Raw genomic sequence first — 24,296 nt, forward strand, 5'->3', positions numbered from 1 at the left:
CAATCATTTTCTCTCTCCACCGACCAGTTGCTGTAGAACTCGCTCAAGCTGGAGGAAAAAGAAAACAAGGATAAAAGCAGCAAGTATTGGAGAGACTGAAAATGTAAAGCACCAACTAATGAAAAGCAAAGTGATGGCAGTGATGTTAGAACATCCTAGACAGAGTTCAGCAGGTACAAATCCAGTTAGTGATGATAAATGATGAGTGTAAATAGTCTTTCAGTCAGAGCAGACGAGTCAACCAAACACACCAAAAGGTACATATTGCCTATAGTTCGGCTCATAATTCAGCATAGATGAAGGACAAAGTTCTTAAAATAATAAATGACCAACAAGTACTTCAAATTTAATATCTGTTAATGACCCCTAAAGCAGCACATAGGAAAGAAAAATGATATAACATCTCAATTGAGAGGACAGCATTTGTATCCGTTCCAAAACATTTAAAAGCCCTTGCTGAAAAATAAATCTGCTTTTCTGTTTTTTAGATGTGACACCACATTTGTCAAGGTTTGGAGAGCACAAAAACAGTTTAGTTTGGTTGAAGGAAAAGTCATTTCACTTAGAACAAGTACTCGTTACCATCAGCTTCGTTCTGTTTCTCTCCTGTCAATTACTCCACAGCTTTGCCACTTAAACATAAGTTTATGCTGTTTGAGCATTTGCTAAAACAACTAATGTTTTCTTTTTGGAATGGATGGATGATGAAGTGTTTGTGTGCTTTTAAATGCAGATTAAATTCCCCCGGAAAAGTAGTATAACTAGCCAAACTCAATTATACATATTTTCTTTTAATGGCAAACATTGCAGTGAAATTGTTTGGAAATCAAAAGTCAAAGACAAATTTCTTCATAAAGCACATTTAAATACAATAAGTGCTGTTCAGTTAGGATAACAAACCCTTTAAACAGCAATAAAACACCCAGACTAAATAGGAAAATGTGAATAAAAGATAACAATTATATAGAGGCGACGCACATTAGAGTTTTATCTGCGTTGCATTATCAAGTGCTGCATTGTGAACTACATGGCAACTGTGATATCTGTATCCATGGTAATGTGGTTGACTACTATTGCTGCAGTCTCCTATGCAGCAACAGCTGTCGATTATTCTAAGAGGGATTTTTTTTCTTTTTTTGTCTGAAACAGTCATAGATAGATAGATAGATAGATAGATAGATAGATAGATAGATAGATAGATAGATAGATAGATAGATAGATAGATAGATAGATAGATAGATAGATAGATAGATAGATAGATAGATAGATAGATAGATAGATAGATAATACAAGTAATAGAGGTGAATCATTACACAGAATTGAGTTAGAAATGTAACAAAAAGTAGAAGTTCGCACAGGGTAACAACCCAGGGGAGAAGTAGAGAAAGCCACGAATGAATAGAGAGCAAAATGGAGCCAAGAGAATGGCGAGAGCATGTGGGTGTCTGTTCCTGAACAGAAGAGTCAGATTAAAATAGAACAACAGCCATATGACGACAGTGTGACTGTCAAACACCTGCAGTGGATCGAGACAGAAAGAAAGCGAGACGGAGAGAGAGTCATAATGGGATGTAAGGGACAAATGGAGAAACAGACAGGTGACAAAGAGACAGAGGGGGAAAAAGGTGGGCGGGAGTGGAAGCTGTGAATGGTGAGAATATGCAAAACATTAGAGACAACGGGTGCAGATGCAGATGAGTGAAAGGTTGAGAACAAATGAAAAAGAAGGTGGGGATGAAGACCGGCCTCTCTGTCTGAGTCTCTGTGAGCGTGAAAGAACTGGCGATTCTTCTTTTTGCCTTGTTCGCTCCCATCAGCAACCTTTTTTCCTGCCCTGAGCTTTGAATGACTCCGACTGCAGAAAGTAGATGAGCTTTGGTTTCATTGTCTCTGACGAGGGGACTGTCATACATCTGCTGCATCTGCACGAGGTAATCTGTGAGCGGCCGTGATATTTAGATAATAATAATAATAATAATAATAGATGTCCCTGATTGACAGTTGTTGACATTTGAGAGGAGGCCAGTCCCTCAGTGAGGACAGATGACAATCAGAGCCATTCATATAAGAAGGTGCTTAGCATTTCACTGCACCAGTACTGAGGCTGCATCAGGAACAAAGGAGTGTATGCTAAAGTATACTACTAACCCAAACTTTTTAGCGTTTATAAACTGTGCAGCCGTAAATCATACATGAAATAATTGCATGCTTTGAAAACAAACACAAGGCTAAAACAGATTTCACAAAGGGGCTTCATCACCAGCCTGCTTTAGTGTTCTCATTGTCGTCATCAGAGTAATTGTAGGAATGACACCCCCCGAACATTAGTGCCGCCTCAGTAAGCATGGACAACAACTGTACGCCAGAACTGATGACAGAGAGACTCACACAGCAGGAGAGGATGCTGATGCTGCTCAATCACAGCCTGAAACTAAAGGAGACATGAGTCACGCAGCAGTGGAACTCATTCATTTACTGGCACAGACATTTGAACAAGAATAAACAGCTGCACAGAGAACAAGCTGACAGCACCGTCACTATTAATTTCTCATCAACAAGAATGTTAAACAGTGATAACGAGGCTAACGTACATCCGTAAAGATTAAACAGCTGCCCAGTTAAGCTGGAGTTTGACAAAAGTGAGTTATACAATTGGTAAATGCAGCCAAACCAATGGCAAGAAGTACACATTTAGTCAATAATCAGACTAAATGGTCTGACATTATGTTTAATTGCATCCATTCAGACTCACTTTCTGTCACTTTTCTTCATGAAAGTAGAAAAGCAGCTTCATCCGGCGGCCAGAAAAAATACGTGAATCCTTTGCAAGAACCTGGTTTTCTGCATACATTAGTCATACAATGTGATCAGATCTTCATCTTGGTATCACAAGCTAATAATACAAAAAACTCTTTTACTAAGCAGACCCATTTCTGGCCATTTTTTGCTACTGTTACATTTTTACTTTGTGTGAGCTCATTTTTCACTGCAATATAAAGTCCTGCACCTCTATGGAACCATGGCTAAAAGTAGAGGGAACTCAAACATTTCTTTTGTGCAGTGTGACACAGTTACAATGCCATAAATATATAATGTTAAAAAAAACTTGAATTTCTTTGATTAATTTACAAAAATTAAGACAATCTGCCCCCAGTGTGTTACCAACACTGAAAAAAATGGTACATGAGTAGTTTAAGAACTGCTTGGACAACATTGGAAAGTTGAAAATCTGATGATTCTTTCTGTTTTTACAAATTCTGGCAAATTTTTGGGGGTCACAGGTTTAAAGGCTCTCAAAGCTGCTGGGAAACTTAATAGTTGCTTAAAAACACTTTGGCTGGAATAACCTCAAAGAAGTGTTTCTTGAGGAGTTTTGCACCATCCTTCATTTGACCATTTAAATAATTTAAGACAAACTAATACATAAATTCAGAAATGTTGTGTTACTGTATAAAGGGATGGATAACGTCCTTAATTTCAATTACAAAACTCTGAACAGCCATCAGTCAATAATTTGTATACCTACTCCATTTGAAATGCTAAACTATCTCTTTGTACATTTATTATATTTACATATTTTATAGGTAGAAGAGATAACATGCATACTGAGTAGCACAATGAGAGCGTGATGGATTATTTACAAAAATACCAGTTCTTTTTGTCCTAACTTCTCAATTTTTAAGTCTTACCTTCTCTTTCTTCTTGAATTAAAATGTAATATTGATGAGACCTGATGAGACCAGATATCTGCAGTCGTCTCTGGAGGAGCTGAACTGAGAAGAAAATTGACTTTTGTCAGGTTTTATAGCATCTTGGAGTCGGATATTTGTGATAGGTAAGCTCATATGAAATTTGACCATGGGCTTTGATTTAAACTTCAAGTCTTAATGATCCCAAAAAGTGTGGTAAGAATAACAGATTTTCATTGTGGATTTGAGAGCACAGAGCACAGTAACCTGAAAGCACAGATTATACTGAAACCCTCTTGTAGTGCTTTTTCCTCTGAGCAATGTGTGAATCCCGTTAGAAAGATTTTTTTTTTTTTTTGTCTTTATGGGATTCATTTCCCCTGTTTAGTCTGTCAGTTCCTGCCTTTCTACTTGTTCTTTCAGGTCTGGGCTTCTGTTCCTCTTTCTTTCTGTCTATCATCTGCTTCCCTGGAGTCACACTGAGGAAATATTTATGAATTATGGTGCATTTGCTGGTCTAAGTTTAATAAATTCAACTCAAATCTCCTGATAAATCCCATCTCTCCTCCACTCACGTTTTTTCTTTCTTGCAGACACACAAATATAGGTTAGTTAATTAAGCTGCCGTATGGTGATGCACCTGTTCTCCACACACATAGGTCAGTCTCATCGTTTTTATTATCATTACCACGGCAGCATCAGCTTTTGTTGCACACCTTCAGGCCTCCAGTTGGCTGTTTGTTGTAAGAGTGAGATAGATGATGGATTTTTATTTTCAGAAGCATGTGAGTGAATAAGTGGGATGTGTGTGTGTGTGTGTGTGTGTGTGTGTGTGTGTGTGTGTGTGTGTGTGTGTGTGTGTGTGTGTGTGTGTGTGTGTGAGTCCATCCACCACGGGGCCTGTCTTCATGGCTTGGCTGTATTCTACAGTGCATGTGTCTCCAGTATGTTAGTGATGCTACTGGAGACCCAGCTCTGTTGGAATAACAACCAGGACCCAATGCAACGCTACCAGCCTCCCTGAAGTCATGCTGTGTGTGTGTGTGCGTGTGTGTGTGTGTGTGCGTGTGTGTGTGTGTGTGTGCGCGTGTGTGTGTGTGTGTGTGTGTCTTTGTCTTTTCCTCAGACGCCCAGCCAGACATACTGATTTAATCTTTACATTTGTCCCCCATCATTCCTCTCTATCTTCAGCGACTGGCATTGTAGACGACTGGCAGGAATCAATCTGCATCAATAATTCACTTAACTTAAATGTTAAAGAGAGAAGAGTCAAGCAGCGCGTCCCTCGTCGACTTAAGCATCCGTGGATAAGCATGCAGCAGGTAAAGTAAACAAGCTAGTGATCTGCTGAAATGCACAGAGGGGCTTGTCAGAACAAGTAAACAGTTGATTTTACATAAATCTCTGCAGGCATGAAGGAGGATACCTTTAATCATCTGCAAGTGGAATGCCATTACCCTCCACCCTCTTGCTGTTAGATCAAGGTCGAACCTCTTGAAATGCAGATTGACTTGATTCATGGCGTCGGATGGCTTTGTGAACAATGCAGCTGATAAGAAATAAGGGAGTTACCCTAAAGGCTCCAATTACCTCCTTAAACTAATCCACCCAGCTGACTCCTTGCCTAAGCCGGGTCATTACCTAATGTGACCAATTTAGAGTATTAGTATTTAGTGAACTGGCTCATCTAACCAGATTCTCAAAGGGATGTGTATTAACTTCAATACATTCATGAGTGTAATCAGGCACTAAATTAGAGTATTAATGTTAGTTACAAATCAGCATCATGCATCATTGCAATAAAAATCTTTGTTCCAGAAGCTTTCAATTTGTTCAGTGATAAATGATTCTATAAATTTGAGCTATTGTACATTAATTTGACTCTGACTTAGTCATTTATATCTAAAGATGTTGTGGAGTATAGATTTTGATCATAGCTCGCTTCAGGTGTGTGTAGAGTGAAAAAAGTGAACTTTAATGAAACTTACAGAAGCCAAAAAACAAAGGAATGCAGTGAAAATAGCAAAATGACTTCAGGTAAAAGCTCAGGTACAATCCAACAAAAGCAAAAGTCCAAAAGAAAGTTAAAATTCAAAAGGGTGACTGTATACAGAGAAGCAAAGACATAGAGAAACAATAGAAAAACATGAGATACTGAGGGAAGGATGCGGGATTCACAAACTGACAACTAAAAGAGGAGGCAAGACTATATATACACACACGGGGGCTGAGAGGATGGAACAGAATACAAGACTCAGGTGAAGCTATGCAGAAAACCCACAAGGAATAATCAAACTGAACAAATAATTCAGTAAATCCTTAACAGAAACCCAACACCAGGACATCTAGCTTTTAGAAATTATGAAAACAAACAAACTGACATCTGGGAAAGACTCAGATAAAATGTAAAGACTGTAAAACCTGTAACGTACTCTAATTAGCCCTCTGGACTCCAAGCAGCAGCTGGGAATTCTGATTTGCTCCTGTCTCATTTATACTCATTGTGGACTAATTTTTCACTGCAATATAAACTCCTGCATCTCTATGGAAACACCACGACCATAACTAGAAGTGAAGAGAACTCAGAAATGCCTTCTGTGCATTATGACACAGTTATAATGCCATAAATCATTTAAAAAGTTGGATTTGTTTGATTATATTTAATCCAACAATTTGAAATATTGGCATCAACATATATAACATTTTTACAAGTGCACACAGATGTCACCAATACCCGAAATTTTTTGTCACAACTGTTCGTTGCAGTGGAGTCACTAATAGTGTCATAGCTGCACTGAGGGGCACAGAATTAGTAGTTGTTTTTTTTTTTTGCTAAATCTGATCAGGGTGAATAGCGTTTTGGTGAATTTTTAAATTAGATATGAAGAATAAAGTGATTTTATCTAATATCCTGAATTTTCAATCTGCCTTCATTAGCATGCCGGTACTGTGTTAATGTTTTTAATCTCATGTGATTCTAAATGCCATCTCTCACGTCCACATCCACAATTAACTCTTTGTCCTGACCCTTTCCACTCAGCTCATAGACTTTACATTAAAATGACATCAGCATGTTGTCCAAGCATGACCAAACCCTGTGTGCAGTTAGAGGTCTCCTGTCAACAGTTTTACAGATGTCTTTACTAAAATTAGGATCCAGGGAAAATGCCTTTTTGGCTGCAAGGGAATCAGTTTTTCTTGCAATATTGGGAAACACTGGGAAAATACGGCAGCAAAGTTGAATGGAGGCACTATTTCAAGCTCTCCGAATACGTTCATTAGTTGACAAGTACAGAAGGAGACGCTTGAAAGAAAGAAAATGGCAATGTCAGATGACTTCTTATGGTTAGAGTCAGTCTCATGTTTCCTCAGTAATGCAGGAACACACTCCTGTGATTTCATGTTATATAAATAAATTTGACTTGACTTGAGCAAAATCGAATTGTTAATGAAGCCATAAGATGTGGCGGCAAGCTCTGAAAATTTCCCAGCAAGTGGAGCTTCTGTGGAGAAATTTCTTTCCGTCAGATATAAAATATAGATGTAAAACAGCAGGGAATCAGGTTGTCTGTGATAACAGCCTGCATCAAATAAAAGCTTTTCTCTCTTAACTTAAATGCAATTGGAAATTGTGGATCATTTATTCCCTCCTACCATCCATATCTAACTGGTTGCTACTTTCCGGCTATACTAATGCCACTTCCTTTTCTTTTTCTATGTTTACCAAATATATTTGCAGTAGTATTTTCTTGCATTCTGCATTATGCATGTCCCATATCCCACTGGTTAGCTCCTCAGGGGCTCATATTTGTTTCCTGCAGAACCTTTTGCACACTGTTGCTGCTTCATATGAGGAGCCCCTAGAGAGCAGATCCTGCACCCACGAATACAACCGTATAACTATTTGTCCAATTATGCTTTCGCCATTAGTGAGCAAAAATACAGTAAACATGAGAGCTGCCTTGCAGAGCTGAGTTCAATAGCTGTGGGAGATAATTTGTGTTAATCAGCTTGAAATACGGCAGCATATTAAACATGTACAAATCAGTCAGTAAAGGCAGGACAGTTGTTTTTCACATGGAAGAGCAAGTCTAAACATATAATATAGCACTCAGAAAAAAAATCTCTGGTCGCCAGGCAAGCAAAGAAGGCTTTAAAATAAACCTTAGAAAGAATGGGCAAATATTATCTGGCCTAGTTCTGCTCAGTAGAAAATTATCTCGATATCATACAGAGCTGATTTGGCTTTATCCTGCTAGCTACAGCTCTGTCCATGTAGACTTAATTAAACTTTTCAGCGAGATGTCCTCCTGGAGTTATGCTGCAAACGTCTGGCTTCCTCTCTATTAACTCAGATTTGTAACTGCTGTAGTTCAGGGACAAGATTGAATGAAAGGGTAAAATTTTGCCCCTGCTTTTTTTCCATCCCTCCCCCTTTTTTCTTTACCTACATTTATCGGGAGGGTGGCATTTTCTTTCAGCAGTCAAGCGCTGCCTTTCTGTAATCTAAGTTCCATACCATTACACCTCTGGGCCGACCACTATGTTCTTAGCTTTTTTCAGCAGTCGCTGAGCAGCGTCACAGGGATGTTTCAGGCTTAAGTGCCCTCCTGAAGAGCAAATTTAGTGCAGGTCTTCCAGGAGAGACAAGCACACCATGTATCTCTTAAACCATGGCTGAAAAACCCTGCAGTAAGTACGAATCAAACAGCCTGCAGGAAGACATGACGTCTGCTTCTTAAAGAAGACAAGAAAATAAAGATAGAGCAGAATCTGTGTGTTTAGTTATGCTGATCACAGCTGCCCTTCACAACATCAGAGTGCCCCGTGTGATTAGAAAGGCTGCAGATAAAGACAACAACAAAGACTTAACTGTGATGAAAAGAGGAGTGAGCAAAGAACAGGAGGACAAATCTGGAGATTATTGTAAAAATGAAGGGGTTGGAGCTGAATGGAAAGAGGTGTGGAGCAAAGACTGTATCAAATGGGTGAAAACAAGAGAAGAATGAGTAGCAAAGGCAACGAAAGTCCCTCAGATCACAGCACGGCAATAACACAACAGTGTGACATATGCAGAAACTTAACATTCGCACTGTTGTAGACACAGTATCACTACACAACCTGCCTCGGATGAGTGCAGCGCTGCAACAAATTGTGAAAGACAGAAATGCAGTGAGGAGAATGAAAATGGAATCTATGAAACTGTGTCTGAAAATCAAATCAAATAATTACATCAAAATAATGACTGTGCATTTACCATCTCTGCGGCTGATGTCTCTCATGTTCTGTTATGGAGGTTTTCAAATTAATTCAGATAATAGCTTCATCCAATTTTGCATAAATTGGAATGGCATTAGAGAAAACTGTTAGTGTAATGAAAACACATTTTTATTCAAATTTTGACGACTGCCATGCTTCAGTTTTGTGCTAATTGAAAGATTGCATTGTCCTCTGTAATTCTTGGTTCTGGGGAGGTTGGGTGACCCTTAAAAACCCGTTGCTCAATTAAAACACAATGATTTTCCTTTCAGTTTCCCAAAAGAGCAGGGTTTTTTTTTTTTTGAGACATTAGGCAATGACAAGCAGAAATGTTATAATGTAAAATTAAAATTCATGAACTGCACTTGGAGCTGCTGGTTGGACGTGTATGCATATCTGCAGGAATGTGTGTAGGTGTGTGCAGTGATGGGTGGAGAAGCAGGTAAATTAATATAACAGATGGGTTGAGGTTTATTGCAAGAAGCTTGCGAAAGGTCAGAGGACAGAGTTTGACATTTACCGACGAACACATTTTATTGCTAGTAATGCCCAAACACACACACACACACACACACACACACACACACACACACACACACGCAAAGTACGACTGGTTTCTATCTTTGACGAGTTCTTGACAGCAGCTCAGTGAAGGTGGGAGCTACATTCGCTGTTTGTCTACTGCTCCAATCTACTTTTGATCAAATATTTCTTATTGGAATTTGCGTGAGCATTTTGAGATCTGCGATTTAAGATGCAACATACACTCCGTTTCTTTCCTTCACACACACACATGGGCTGGCAGAGCTCCAACTTCATTACAACAGCACTCTGGCAGACTGATTGAGTGATCAAAACTAATCGCATTTAATCATATCTAATCATATGTAATAACCAACACTGAGTGCTCAGGCATGACAACACTCTCCACTCTCTCGCCATCTCCCCTTTTCCTCTCCTCGCCTCTTCCAGATTTAACCCTCCTAACCACACAAACGAACCACTCCTTCGCTCCTCGTCTTCCGTGTTTACCCTCAGTCGCAAACATAATTGAGCATGTGTGAGTGACGCTGCAGAGCCTGCTAGAAGGAGGGCATGAAAAAGGGGTGAAATAGAAATAAAAGCGAGCGTGACAGATGGACACCCTCAGTAGAACACCGAGCCCCGCAGCTTTTTTACCTTCAACAACACTGAACTGTTAAGGAAGGAACAAGATGCTCTTCCTTCCGACTCCGCCGTGTGACTAACAGCTTTGTCAGGAACAACGTGAGGAGGATGATCTGGCAGTCACGGCCTCCATTTCCAACATTATCGCCTCCTTTCCCATTTATATTCAATACACAGTTTTAAAAAGCTGCAGCCTCTTTGCGATTTCTTCGAGTGTTTTCCTTGCTTTGATCAGATTTCAAAGTCCCACTGAGATGTTTCTTTACAGTAATGATAACGCAGAGTGATAACTGGAACTGGTAGGGATTTAAGTAGGCTGCGCACTCAGTGTAAATATGCTTGTGGTATGAATCTCTAGCTGTCACATGGGATGTTTCGTACGCTCATCGGATGAAGTTCAGCCTGTGAAATGCTGCAGTTTTGTTTGTCTGATTGTGGAAAGTAGAAATATAAAAACCTACAAACACAGAGTCACTTTTGCGTGACCTTAAAATAGAAAATCCCCTTTTGTTTCCCGATGGTTCCACCTTGTTTCCAAACTTAATCTTCTTTCAGAGAAGCAAAAAGAGCTCTTGAAGAAACCAGACTGCTCTCACCTTGCAGCTGAATCGTCCCTTTAAAGGCATTATTATGGTTCAAATGAAGTGTTTGTCGGATGGTTGAACAGCATCTGAAACGCCCATCCCTCAAAATCTTCCTGACATCAAAACTGCCTCTGCAATTCACCACGGCAACAGCTTGGTGTGCAGAGGCAAGAAAATAAGCAAGGTCTGAACTTCTCTCTCAACCTCTCCTCTCTCATTCTTTGATGCGACTTCATCTCCCTCTTTGTGTTTACATCACCGTGCTATCATCACAACCATCACTTATCTCAATTTGTGGAGCTCATAGCATCTCAGCCCTCACTGTGACAGCCGGCTTTTTGCCGTGGCCTTAAGTGTGACCGCTCAGAGCAGGTATCAACGCTGTTTCCCTCAACGCTAAAGGAGTGCACAAGCAGCAAATTAGCAGAGCGGCCCCATGTGCTTCCACACAGGAGGTGTTCAGGCGCAGCGCTGAGCTGGAGGTCACTGTCGCTTTGGCAGCGCTCTGAGCCCAACACGCAATTGCTTTTGTTACACAGGTGAACCGCAGGAAAGTAGACTTGAAGCATAACAAATGTGCTTTGGTTTGCATTCACTGAAATGAGAAAAGGTGCTGTGCTGCCAGTGTAGACAGCTGGAGTGATTAGAATAGAAGCATATCTGACACACATGAGATGGACAAGTGAAAAACAAGCTTTCTGTGTAGATGGTGGTCAGATGTCAGCTCCTGGAAAAACAGTTAATTTTATGCATATCCCAGCCTTGACTATGAGCTGTTTCAGGGGAAGACTTTGGATTTAAGCTTCGTCTTCTAAGGGTTTGTGGGTGTTGTGACTTTTCATATGGAAAAATGATTTATTACAGAGTCAGAAGAGATAAAATAAAGTGACTCTTGTTAAATTTGATCAGACTGATCAGAGACATACTATAATTTAGTTAATATCTTCAAACACTCCTTCAAATTAGGTGCATCTATCAGATTTTCAAAGAAACCATCTATGAAGAGTGTATGTATGTGATCTGTGAACCATTAAATTGCCACTAGTACCGCTGCACAGACACTTTCACTTCATGATTCAGCTTCCTAGCAAACTCCGCAAATGTATTGTCAAGTGCTTTGTTTTCACAGTTGCGAAATGAAACAAAAGCAATGAGTTTCGTGACGAGCAAAACTAACTCCGTTAATCCCCGAAGACATCTGAGTTCAGTTCATTTTTAAGTACCACACTTGTGTCTCCAACTGGCACAGATTGCTGTGGGTATACCGAGAGCGACGGAGTTTAAATATTGTTTCAGAGGCCTTTGCAGCCTGCCAGGGTAAATATCTGGGGAAGAGCTGTTGCGACATAAACCTTGTACCCACAAAGAAAACAAAATTATAGCCAAGTCCTCAGGTTTTTTTGCAGCTCATAAACAAACAACCAAACAGACATCGGGGCATCTGTTTGTCTTCCTCCCCAGGATGCTTTGCTGCGGCTGGCGGCGGTTGTCGACGCACGTTCGCTGCGAGCGGCCCTTCGAGACAGCACACAGGAGCTGCTTCCCAGCACGGTATGTGCACACACACACACACACACACACACACACACACACACACACACACATGCAAACTCTAAGTGAACATCATTGAAATTTCCTCAGTTTATTACCTGGAGAAAAAATCAGCTTCCTGTTGCTACTGAGCATGGAGGAAACTTACGTCTCTATCCTGACATGGGATCAGGGGACCGAGGCTTCAGCTTTGTCACAAACGAATGAGCCTCATCACTCATTAAACTAATTATAATCTGATTAACATGTGCATGCGTGTGTGTGTGTGTGTGTGTGTTTTATTCCAGGAGTGTGTATGCGTCTACTTGCTGGAAGGAGACTCGAGGCTGCTTTCAGACGACCCGCCGCATGAACTGCCACAGGAGGGAAAGATCAGGTGTGTAACATTTGTGTGTCTCTGTGCAGAGAGTCACAGATGTTTTCGTCTCAGTGAATCACCGCTGTGTGCTGATTTGCTGCAGCGTTGTTGAGGATGGCGATATCTAGAGGGGCAATAGAACAAGGGGGAGATGAGGAGGGGAAACAGAGAAGGCTGTTTGCTCTGTGTGAAAAAGCAGATGCCACCTGAATGAACATGAGCCTCTCGGTCCAAAATCACATCATCAGCACAGAGACGAAGATCTCAGAGTGAGAGATCCCATCGTCAAGAACCCCGAGGACCTTTTCTGTCTCTCTTGTCCTTCTGTTTTTAACAACTCCTAGTTTTTCCCTCGCTCCATCTCTATCATTCTTTCAATAAAACTTATTCTCCCTCTTATTAAACATGTCTCTAACAGCCTCTTTCCCTCTTTTGTCATCTGCTATTCCACCTTCCCACCTCGCTGGATGAATGTGTCTTTGCCCTCTCTCCCGCTCAGCCTGCTCTTTCCCCTAAAGAGCCACGGAGCCCTAATCCGGCTGTGTTTCGGTTATTCTACCAGCGACTCCCTCCTTCCTTCTGTCCGGTGCTCCTCTTTCTCTAACGCCTTCAATCCCTCTCCCCATGGAAGCATTGCAGAGCTAATAGCCGAGGTGACAGTGCCCTCGGTGCCTCAGTGAGACACGGCAATCCTCTCTTCTCTTAAGTGCTCTCTGAAGCTCTACAACACTGTGTGTTACTGCGACTGGGCAAAAAACCAACACTACATTATTGATGAAACTGTCTGTTTGTCAGACAAGGAACCTATTTCTTACACCTCATTGGCACACAAACACAGGATCCCACACCAACATGCTTATGAGAGATAAACTTGCAAGGACAAAAGCACAGAGTACACATGTAAACACACACACACACACACACACACACACACACACACACACACACACACACACACACACACACACACACACACCTTTGTGCAACCACTGCACTCACGCTCACACATGCTTGCACATGCATTTGTCAGGGCTGCGTACAGACTAGATGTAGTGGGGATATTAAAAGACCTACAGGGCACTGTTACTTTTCTCCCTCCAGTTCACCTGCTTATATAAGCCTGTTATCAACAAGACCTTGACACACACACAGACACACACACACACGTACACAAACACACTCATTGAACCCATCTGAATGGTAGAAGGCCGTGTTGTTTGAGTCTCATTCCAGCCTACTTTCTGATACATACAAGCCCATTAACCAGACCTTGAAACGCACACACACACAGACACACGAGAATGGACCAACAATTTCAACCAAGACAGCTTCCAGAATTGTTTATCTTCTAAAGTATTTGCTGTACAAAAACAACTGAACACTCACAGCCAAGCATACAGTGATAAAGGCACGCACAATGCACTTGCACAACTGTTTTGATTTGTTGTTGTTGTTGCAGGTCAGTTTTATTTCCATTAAACCTTTTGAACTTTCTCCATTTTTCATCAATATAGTAGATAGATGAAGGTGAGATGTTTTTGATGTTATGTTGTTATGCTTTTAACAAAATTTATTATTAACAATATCCATTCAAAAACTTCATATTTCAGATTATTTTTCATTTTCAGCCATCTTTGTGAAGTGTTCTGGCCAGTAACCACCAAGCCAAATTTAAATATTTTTAGAAATTGCAAACTATCTAAAAATAAACGTCAGAACTGTTGAAAAAAGGCAGCATTATCTGCTCTGAAATACTGGGGCATCACCACTGATTGACGGCTTTCACATAAATGAACCATCTGGACAGACAGACTTGAGTTTGTTTTAACTGAACAAGACAGAAATCACAAACGTGCACCATACATAAAGAGTATTTTCATCACGATGCAGCCGAGGGCGAAGCCAGTTATGATAAACTAAGCACACAAGGCAACTTATGCTCAATGATGTCAGCAGGACACAAAGATGAAGGTCAGAGAGGGCTTCATTCACTAGTGGCAGAATATTTATGAGTACTGTTTTCCTGAAAGTTTGTAAAACTACCCGGTTATGTTAATCACTGCAGAGGTGACTCACGATCAAGCAGGAGAACCGCTGATACTAATGGTCTCGATATTTATACGATTACAGTGTGGGGTCATGCATATAGTATATACATAAGTATAACAACAGTGTGTCATCAAGCCAGAATTTCTGAAGAAATAGTTTAATGGTCTAACTTCACAATTCATTGCTACACAGTTCACAGTCTTTTCACATGTTTTCAACTCTAATTTAAATTTACACCAAACGCACAATCACATACACTTCATAATCATTAAAAATCTTTCTGTTTTGGCATTGCACTTGCCTTCAAGTGCTACAACTGTGCCAAAGAAATGGATGATAGTCCAAGTGTATATTTATAGTTTCATATTCAATTCACCACAATAACATAACCACCAGGCACCAAATCAACTGCTGGACAGCAACAGCAGTAATATATATGTACACTACCATTCAAAAGTTTGGGGTCACTTAGAAATGTCCTTATTTTTGAAAGAAAAGCTGTTTTTTCAATGAAAATAACATTAATCAGAAATACAGTCTCGACATTGTTAATGTGGTAAATGACTATTCTAGCTGGAAACAGCTGATTTTTAATGGAATATCTACATACAGGTACAGAGGAACATTTCCAGCAACCATCACTACTGTGTCGTAATGGTACGTTGTGTTAGCTAATGGTGTTGAAAGGCTAATTGATGATTAGAAAACCCTTGTGCAATTATGTTAGCACATGAATAAAAGTGTGAGTTTTCATGGAAAGCATGAAATTGTCTTGGTGACCCTAAACTTTTGAACAGTAGTGTACATATACTAAGTGAATGTCCAAGCAAGCAACCTCTGCCAAGCTGCCTGGCACACAGATTTTTTGACAAGCTGTGCGTGACAAAGATTGCACACTGTGGTCAAGAAGTTCCTCGACAGAGATGTGTATTCTAAAAAGTACTGCACAAATTCAGAAGCAATAACAGTTTTAAACTGAACTCCTAAAATCACACAGGAATTGTTGTCTGTCACCTCACACAGAAAATAAAATGATATAATATCTTAACTGCGTATATTTTTAAAAAGACGTACTGACCCACAATTAGTCTGAATTAGCTCATTAACCAACTATCAGATGATTTTTTGTCCCGGCAGAAACATGAAGTCAATAACACCACCCAGGTCAACTAATTATGGGTGCCAAGTGCACACATGGACACACATTACTGACCCTCAATGATCTGTTTAAATATCCTTCTTTATGTACTGATGAAACCGACTTTTCTAACTGTCCACCACTATAAGCTGTGAACACACCTGACACCACTCCAGCTCTGACCTATATGTTCCTCTATCTGAGCCATTGTTCCTGCTAGCAGCTGTTACCTGGCCACCAGGTAACCGCATTGTACAGCAGGCAGGTTTATGAAACTTGACCTATTTTTGTCACACACCGACCATAAATTTTGTCATCTGACACATACATCATCACGTGTGCTCAGATAATACAAAATAACAGCATTGTTCCTGCTTCTGCTGGGTCATTTGTTTTGCTGTTTGCTGTGCCCAGAATGAATTGGCTTCATGATCACGCAGGAAACCTGCTTTGAACAAATACATTACACAAAGGTCAACTGTATTTGCCACAACAATAAAATAGAATGGGAGGGTTTTTTGGCTGAAGTAGACTATTTCTCAGTGAGCTGAAATAAATGGACACTTTTAAATCAATGCACCATGCAGAGATTTGGCTGCAATGGTTTGAAGGGATTTCAGACTCTGTGAGCGTGTAATAGAGTGATGCTGTGTGTGTGCGTGCGGGCGTGTGTGTGTGTGTGTTTACTGGAGTGTGCAGTACATGTGTGTATCTCTGGCAGCAGCCAGTACAGAATAAACAAAACCTTGTCTCATATTTTAGCATGAAAAAAGCTCCTCTCTGTATTAAATGTAGCACACACACACACCTACACCTCTGCCATCATCACACCTGGCTTCACACCTGGCCAGCGCTCTCACAGACACACAAACGTCTGTATCGAGTTCATATAATTTCACAGTGAATAATACTGCTATTCAGACATGTTTTGGTTAGTGTCAATGAACACAACGCGTCTGGTTTTTCCATTGTGTTTCCTTTTGTTCCAGCTGTCCTCCAAATCCAGTTTTTCCTTTCTGGCTCCCCGCAATCTGACTCTTTCTTGCTCCGACTAATGTCATGCATGTAACTGTCTCTCTCAACTTGTATCTGTCTGTTTTAGGAGCATTGCAGACCAGCTGAAGCGATGTCAGTGTGCTGGCCTTCCTCCATCCGAACTGCCAGAGAAATACAGAATCTACATCGCAGCACCGTTACCAGCCCACAGAAGAGGTGTGATTTTTTTTTTTTGTTGACGGGTAGAGCAGGGGCATTGAGTGATGCTGGTGCGTCAACATTGGAGTGTGTTTTGAGGACATACGAGCATGAGCCTGTGCATGCATACAAGCAGAGAGAGACGTGAGAACGTGGGAGGGAAAAAAAAACAAACGAAAGGAGGCCGAGGTAGAAGTAGCGAACAAGAGATGATGATTGCCGAGGGAGAGGTATGGAGCCGCGTGGGCAACAGAATTGGACGAGAGACCCAAAAAAAGCAATGAAAGGTCTGTGATGAAAAAAGAAATGCACAAGCTCAAATGGAGCGCAATGAATAAACTCTACATACCTCTTGAAATTAACATGTTTTGTTTTTGCATGAAGCACAAAAGAGAACAACCTGAGGGATGTAATCATAGACACCCTTGTAGTGAGTACACTTGCATGAGCATTCTGCACTCTGTGGATCAATACAAACCACTGAGCATTTAATAACGATGCACAAATGAGCTTGGCACCAATGGGACGAGCACATCGCTCGGTTTGTTTTGTTCTCTGCCGTCCACATATGGAGAAGCAATCACTTCAATGTTCAGACTTATTTTGCTCATTAAGATCCGCTGTGGCAATCAATGAGAGTAACAAATTAAAGACAAGAATACACAGTGTTATTCAAGGACATTAGGAGCATTAGTTTTCTGTTTTTCTCTTGCATATTTCTGTTAGTTTTATAAGATGGAGAAAGAACAAATGAGATTAAGAGCTAGACAAGGACATGTAAAGAAAATTAAAGAAAGGAGGGCGATAAAAGGACCTCGAGTGTCAGTCTTAATAAATTCATTAAGCATTCTTTCTTTCTTTCCTTCTTTCTTTCAGCTGTTGTCGTTCCCATCTTGGACCAGGACCAACACAAGGTCATCGCTGTCTTACTGGTGAGTTTTGGCATTCAAGGACACACCAGGATTTAAATGAATTAATCGACCAAAGTAATTACTCAGTCAAAACTGATTATATCATTACCTTTACATCCTCCTTTACGAAAAGGTACGGATTGCACAGCGAGCACCAGTCAAGCTGATGGACTCGACTGAACTTTTGTTAATTTTTCACTGCATCAGTCTTTATGTGTTGCAGGTGGGCTGTAATCCTCTATCTGATCAGGACGAACTGCACCTGAATGTGCTGGAAAAACATGTAAGCTCTCTTTCTCTCTCCGTCTGCCTTGGTCACATGTGAAAAACATATTTGGCAGCATTGGGTACATTGTTGGAAGAGTTTACTCTTTACTTAACCATCATGTTTGATACAGAAGTACCTGTACACAGAACCTGTGCACGTACTCTAAGAGAAAAGTGGATCTTTGTAAATGTCCCAAGTAAACTAGACACATAGATTCCCTCTCTCTGAAATGCTGGGTCTAAAACAAACACAAAAGCTTACAGAAAATACACAACAGGAGGTTACATATACACAGTTTAGTCCAGAATTATTCACAGCCATGCCTAATTTTTATTTTATCTGTGATTTTTTTATTTAATCACTAGTCTTTTTCTGTCTGGAAATGACACCACAGCAAGTGTCAGAAAGTGATAAGACATTTTGTTAGTGATGTTAAGGATCAGTTTAAATTATTTTGAAAGAGATTCCTTTCCCAAAATTACCTTATTCTCAGTAATCAATGGCAAAGCCTCTGTTTGCCACCACAGCAATCAAATGGTTCTTAACATTGCTAATATGCTCTCTGCATATCTCTGCTGGGATATTGGATCGCTCCTCTTCTGCAATAACCTCAAGGTCTTTGAGGTTGGAAGACTTCTTTGCCATCACTCTGGTCTTGAGGTCCCTCCACAGGTCCTTGATGCAATTCAGGTCTTGACTCTGGCTGGTCTGCTTTAGAATGTTTATGCTGTCTTCTTTTAGTACTTTCTTGACCATTTTTTCAGTTAAATGTCTTATTGAACATTTTTCTGCAGTCTTTTTAACAATTTCCTCCACAGTCTTAATGCCATCCTCATTTCGCACGATTGCTTTTGGCCTAATGAGTGAAACCCCCCCAGAAAGCATCACATTCTCACCACCATCCTTGACTGTGGGGATGGAATTGAAGGCCAAGACCTACTTCTTTGTCCTGGTAAACCTTTGCAAAGGGTAGTCGAGCTTTTATGTGCCAGTCTTGGTGAAGTGGAGCCCTCCTTGGTCTGCGTCCATTGAGACTGCTGGAGTGTTTGTCTTGATATGTTGAAACCAGAACAGCTTGGATTCATCAGGATGGTCTGGGAGATGATCCTTGAACACTTCTTGGCCTCTTACGCTACCACTCCTGCCAGTGCACTTCTGGCTTCCTACCACGCCCTTTGAGAGTTTTCAGTGTGGAACTGCTTGTACTTAGCTTGTACTGCTTGTACTTGATTATGCTTTGCACTGTGGCCAGTGGCACTTAAAAACTCTTGGATGTAGCTTTATAGTCTTTCCCTGTCTTGTGAGGAGCCATAATTTGCAATTCTCACTGATGGAGCCTAATAGAAAAAGCTCTGCAAATGACTTGTAGCTGGATAAAGGACTGCTGCATCAGCTGTTCTGAGGTTATAATGTATCAGAACAGTATAGAACATGACAAAAATTATCAAGACCACATGGAATAGTATTGAAGAAAAGTGATTTTGATCAATGAATTTTTAGTGAAAAGTGGGAAAAAATAAAACAAATAGTTCAGGTTTATCATTAGCATGCTCACCATCTTCCATTTCTAGCCATATTCAAATTTCCTATAAACCAAAATGGATGCATGGGTATGAGTAATTTTGGGATTACCTTTATATATGTAAACTCCTTTGTGTATATTTGTTTTTTCTAGATCCAATATCTTTTAGTCACAAAAACATTATCACAGAGGATGGGATTTAATTACTGTACTGCACAAACTAGAAAACACTCTTTTGTTAGACAAAATAAACTCTCAAGTTATATGGTACTGAGAAAATAGAAATAAGAGAACCTCTTTCTGTTTCTTTAGAAAGTTAATGTCAACCATCGCTCATTAAGTGCTCAGCCTCTAAAAACGAGTTGGTTGTTTTATATCTCCATGGAAAAGTATGTGTGTTGTGATCACACACTCATCCTCAGTGGGGAATCCTGTGTGAGGCTGCTGTTGTTTACTTCAACTGTTTTTCAATTCATTTTTGTTGGTTCACTGAAGAGCCAGATGACAGATAATAAAATCTCATCAAACAGTGTTTCCAGTGACAGCGTCTTCTCTCCAGTATGTCTTAATGTCTTAAGCTGACGTTGGTGCTTTTCTGTGTGTTTCTGCAAAACCTTGAATGTCGTCGCAGGCCTCAGTGGCGTGTGTGCGGGTTCAGGCTGTTCAGGCGTCCTACCAGAGGCCTCCTCTCAGCCCCTCCCCCTTACAGTCCCACAATGCACTGCTGCACCTCAACGTCTCAGAGCAGGACTACTGCGAGCTGGACCGCAACATTTTGCAACTTTGTGGTATGCACACAAAACGCACACAGATGGACGTATATAAGTAAACCACTTCTTTCTCACAAACGTGTACATCTTACATTTCCCACACTTTGTCTACACAAACACAAAATTCCTGCACACACACACACACACACACACACACACACACACACACACACACACGTTGGTATATGAGGGCTGAGATACTGTGTGTTAATAGAGTCGGCCCCTCTCTATGAATTTAGATGGAGTCTGTCAGTGGCATAAGGAATGTATGACAGCTACAATGCGGAAACAGAATGCTTTGCAAAAACACTGTTTAAAATCTCATGCATAATGGAAGTGGACTTGCTAATGCCGTGCCAGACACATACATCAACATTGTTTACTCCCCAGTAATTGTCAACAAAAAAGAGTTGGTCTCCTCAGTCGGCTTCGCCAAACTGCCTCTCCGTCGAGCTCTTCCCTTCTGTCTTCATCTGCAGTCCAGGCAGTCCTCCATCCCTTGTCTTGTCTTCATTATTAGTCCCTGTGTTAGCTGATTCCCGGTCACCCTTCCCCGACCTCGCTGTCCCAATGCATCCCTCCATGGATTGCTTTCTGTCCACTTGCGTACATGCTCTGCATTCCCATTCTTCCCTTAACACCAGTCTGCCCTTGCTCCTCTCTGGTTTTGCCTCCCGTCATCTCTCTCTCCCTCTCCCTGTTCCCTTTCAGGTGAGCTCTATGACCTTGATGCAGCCTCTCTCCAGCTCAAAGTCATCAATTATGTAAGTGGTTGAGATCACTCATGCACTGCCACATCCACACACATGGAGTTAAAGACGTACAGTACATGCAAAGCAGAGCATCCTTCCAAGTGACTTCTTCCCCTCTCCCTGTCATTTCCTATACCACGAGCTTTTCATCACGCAATTACTTCATCATTCTCCGCATAGTATGGCCCTGTCCTTATATATGATGCACTCTGTGTAAAAAGCAGAGGAGCAGAGGTAGAGGTGTAGAGATTGATTACAGCCAACGAAGAGCTGCGAGAGAGAGACAGAGAGAGAGAGAGAGAGAGAGAGAGAGAGAGAGAGAGCGGAGTTATCAGGCTTCAGCTACACTATCTGCAGATATCCGACTACGAGTTAAATGTATGGAATTATTCACAACTAAAGAAAATATGAGAGAAAAGGATACAGCAAGAAAGACGAGGGAGGTTTGAAGGTTATGCTCCATCACAAGTTCAAAGCTTCAGTCCATCAGAGCTCCAGAGAAGACTAAAAGATATATGCGCGTTTTTTTTTTTTTTTTTTAAATGTATTCAGCATGACTGAGTTGTTTTGAATTTTTCATGCAGACTTTTGGTAAAGCAGACAGTAAAGCTAATCTTGGTGTACACAACCAATAAACAAGAGTTTAGAGCTAAAACAGTTAATTTATTAGTTGATAAACAAAAACTGCAACTATATTACCAATTAACCCTCTGACCTCTAAGCAGTTTTTAGGCATTTTTTGCTAGTGTTTTTTGCTCACTGTGGAATCATATTTTACTGCAATATAAAGTCCTGCATCTCTATGGAAACAGTGCAACCAGAAGAAGCAGAAATTAAAAATGGCAATGTAACACAGTTATAATTCCATAAATCATATAAAAGAAAAAGTGAACTTATTACTTCTTTTACAAAAATTAAAAAAAACAAAAAATAGCAACATATTTCAAAGTGCCCACAGGTTTTGCCAGCACTGGAAAAATGCTGGCTCTACATACTAGAGATATCTGATGACTTACATTTTGAATTTGTTTCCATACTTGTCATCTCACTGCTCTGTGTAAACAGTCTGCAGTTCAGATGACAAGTCTCTGAATGTTTGTCACGTGACTGTTGGTTGAGTCAATGATGGTTTCACGGTTTCCCCAAGAAGTGCAGTTTTTATTTTTACAGAATCTGGTTGGAAACAGTTGTTTTTTTCATTGAATGCTTGAGACATAGAATAAAGTGATTTTGATGAAATATCACAATTTTAAGCATAGATTTGATTAGACAGAATGACAAGTCTGGTGATGCTCTCTGTTTTTACAGTTTGTGGCTCCGACAAATGCTGTAATTTTGGCCATTTTTTAAAGACCACTTGCCTTTCACACCTGCTGGTGGGTTTTACATTTCAGAGGGTGAAAATCAAAATTGTGAATTCTTGAAGTAAAAATGCCAAACATGCACGAGTCTCAGCTCCTCGATTTTTGAGACTGGTTCTTTCCTTTGTCTTAAAGTAAACTTCGAGGACAATTCACAATTTAAAAGCAGTATTTTTAAAAATTGGACATAAATAAATAATGGACCAAAAGATTAATGGAATAATGTAAAAATAAATCACACATTTTATGTTGTTTTTTTAAAAAATCTTTTTCAAAGTTTAACCAAGAGACTTATTTGAAGTGAAGAGAAACACATTTTCATTTAACTACAGTCTCCTGTGTCTCCAGAAAACTCAAACATTTCAGTTGCTGTGAAGAAAAAGTCAATGTGAAAATGATTGTGAACCAAGTTTGTCAGGTGTCTGTATAAAAGGTTGAGTCAGACATACCTGACCCTCTCTGTTGCTCTGCTATCTTGGGACCAGCTCAGTGGAGTTGAGCAGCAGCGCTGTAGCAGAGCAGCCTGCCTGCGCCACATCATCCTTTGATGCCTCCAAACCTGCATTTGAAGTATTTTTCCTCCATCTGAAGGAAGCGAGAGAGGAAGAGGTTGTGGCGGTGCAAAAAGACTGCAGGGGTTTAAAAATGTATTTTGAATTGGACATGATTTGTTTCGCCTGTTTATTGTTACAGTTGTAAAAATGGGGTGAGGGTGGGGGGGAGGAGACGGAGGGAGGGGGGAGACGTAGCAGGGGATTGTTACTTCTGAAGAATCGTCAGTTCGGTAGGAAGAGCTTGGGGCAGCTCTTATGGGATTAACAAGAGTTGGAAAAAGGGGGTGGAGGGGCTTATTATTGTATGTGGCTGCAGCAACATCCTTTACGTACGCATGTCTGTGCTGTGTGTGTGCACATGTGTGTCTGTGAGTGTGTGCGTGTCGAGTGCTTGTGTGTGTTTGTGGCTGGGGGGCGAGTGTGTTGGCACTGGCTGCTGTTTATTCCTGTCCCGCTTGTTCTCCATCCAGCTCTGTGGATTACAGAGAAGAATGTTGGGTGAAGACGTGCACCTCCTTCATCTGTGTGTGTGTGTGTGTTTGTGTGCGTATGCATATGCTTGTGTACCTTCAGCGTTTGTGTCTCGATGCAGACAGGAGTGTGTGTTTACTCCTCTGAGTGCATTTCAGCCTATGAATGTGAATGAAACTTTTCCCATCACAGACAGCAGCAGGAAATTGATTGCAACTCTGCAGGCCTCGGCAGCATCAGGGAGGCTGAGTGCGCACACACACTTTGTCATTTAGGCGCACACACTTTGTCATTTAGGCGCACACACTTCGTCATTTAGGCACACACACTTCGTCATTTAGGCACACACACGTGCCAAATGTGACTTTGTCCTGTTTATGGAGGGATTTTGTGCTTTCAGATTCAAAGTCAGACCGTGTGCTGAAATCGCAGCATGATAGTGTATTTTCTTCTACGTGCATTGTTTATGAGATGATCTCTCATTAAACAGTGAAATGTGAGGAATTGCTGAGGTGGTTGTCTTCGTGAATGTTTGTAATTTATAAATATATGTGTTAATGTTGATTATGAAATTAAATAACAGGTTGACACTCCAACATGTTTTTTTTAGTTAAGATTGTATTGATGGCAGATGTTACGCCTTACAAAACTTCTCTTTTAACGCTTTTGTACAGTTATAGTTACAGACCCTCTTTACC

At 40.6% G+C, this 24,296-nt stretch overlaps 1 protein-coding gene across 1 annotated transcript in view; it reads left to right on the top strand.

Moving 5' to 3' along the window:
• LOC111579029 (cGMP-dependent 3',5'-cyclic phosphodiesterase) overlaps positions 1-24,296 on the top strand; it is a 175,281-nt gene that overhangs the window by 124,954 nt on the left and 26,031 nt on the right. The window contains 7 exon segments of the mRNA XM_055012123.1: positions 12,161-12,250; positions 12,538-12,626; positions 16,898-17,007; positions 17,866-17,921; positions 18,124-18,183; positions 20,322-20,478; positions 21,172-21,224. Of these exon segments, the coding sequence (XP_054868098.1) occupies positions 12,161-12,250; positions 12,538-12,626; positions 16,898-17,007; positions 17,866-17,921; positions 18,124-18,183; positions 20,322-20,478; positions 21,172-21,224 (615 nt within the window).

Source organism: Amphiprion ocellaris, chromosome 7, assembly GCF_022539595.1.
Source record: "Amphiprion ocellaris isolate individual 3 ecotype Okinawa chromosome 7, ASM2253959v1, whole genome shotgun sequence".
NCBI lineage: Eukaryota > Metazoa > Chordata > Actinopteri > Pomacentridae > Amphiprion > Amphiprion ocellaris.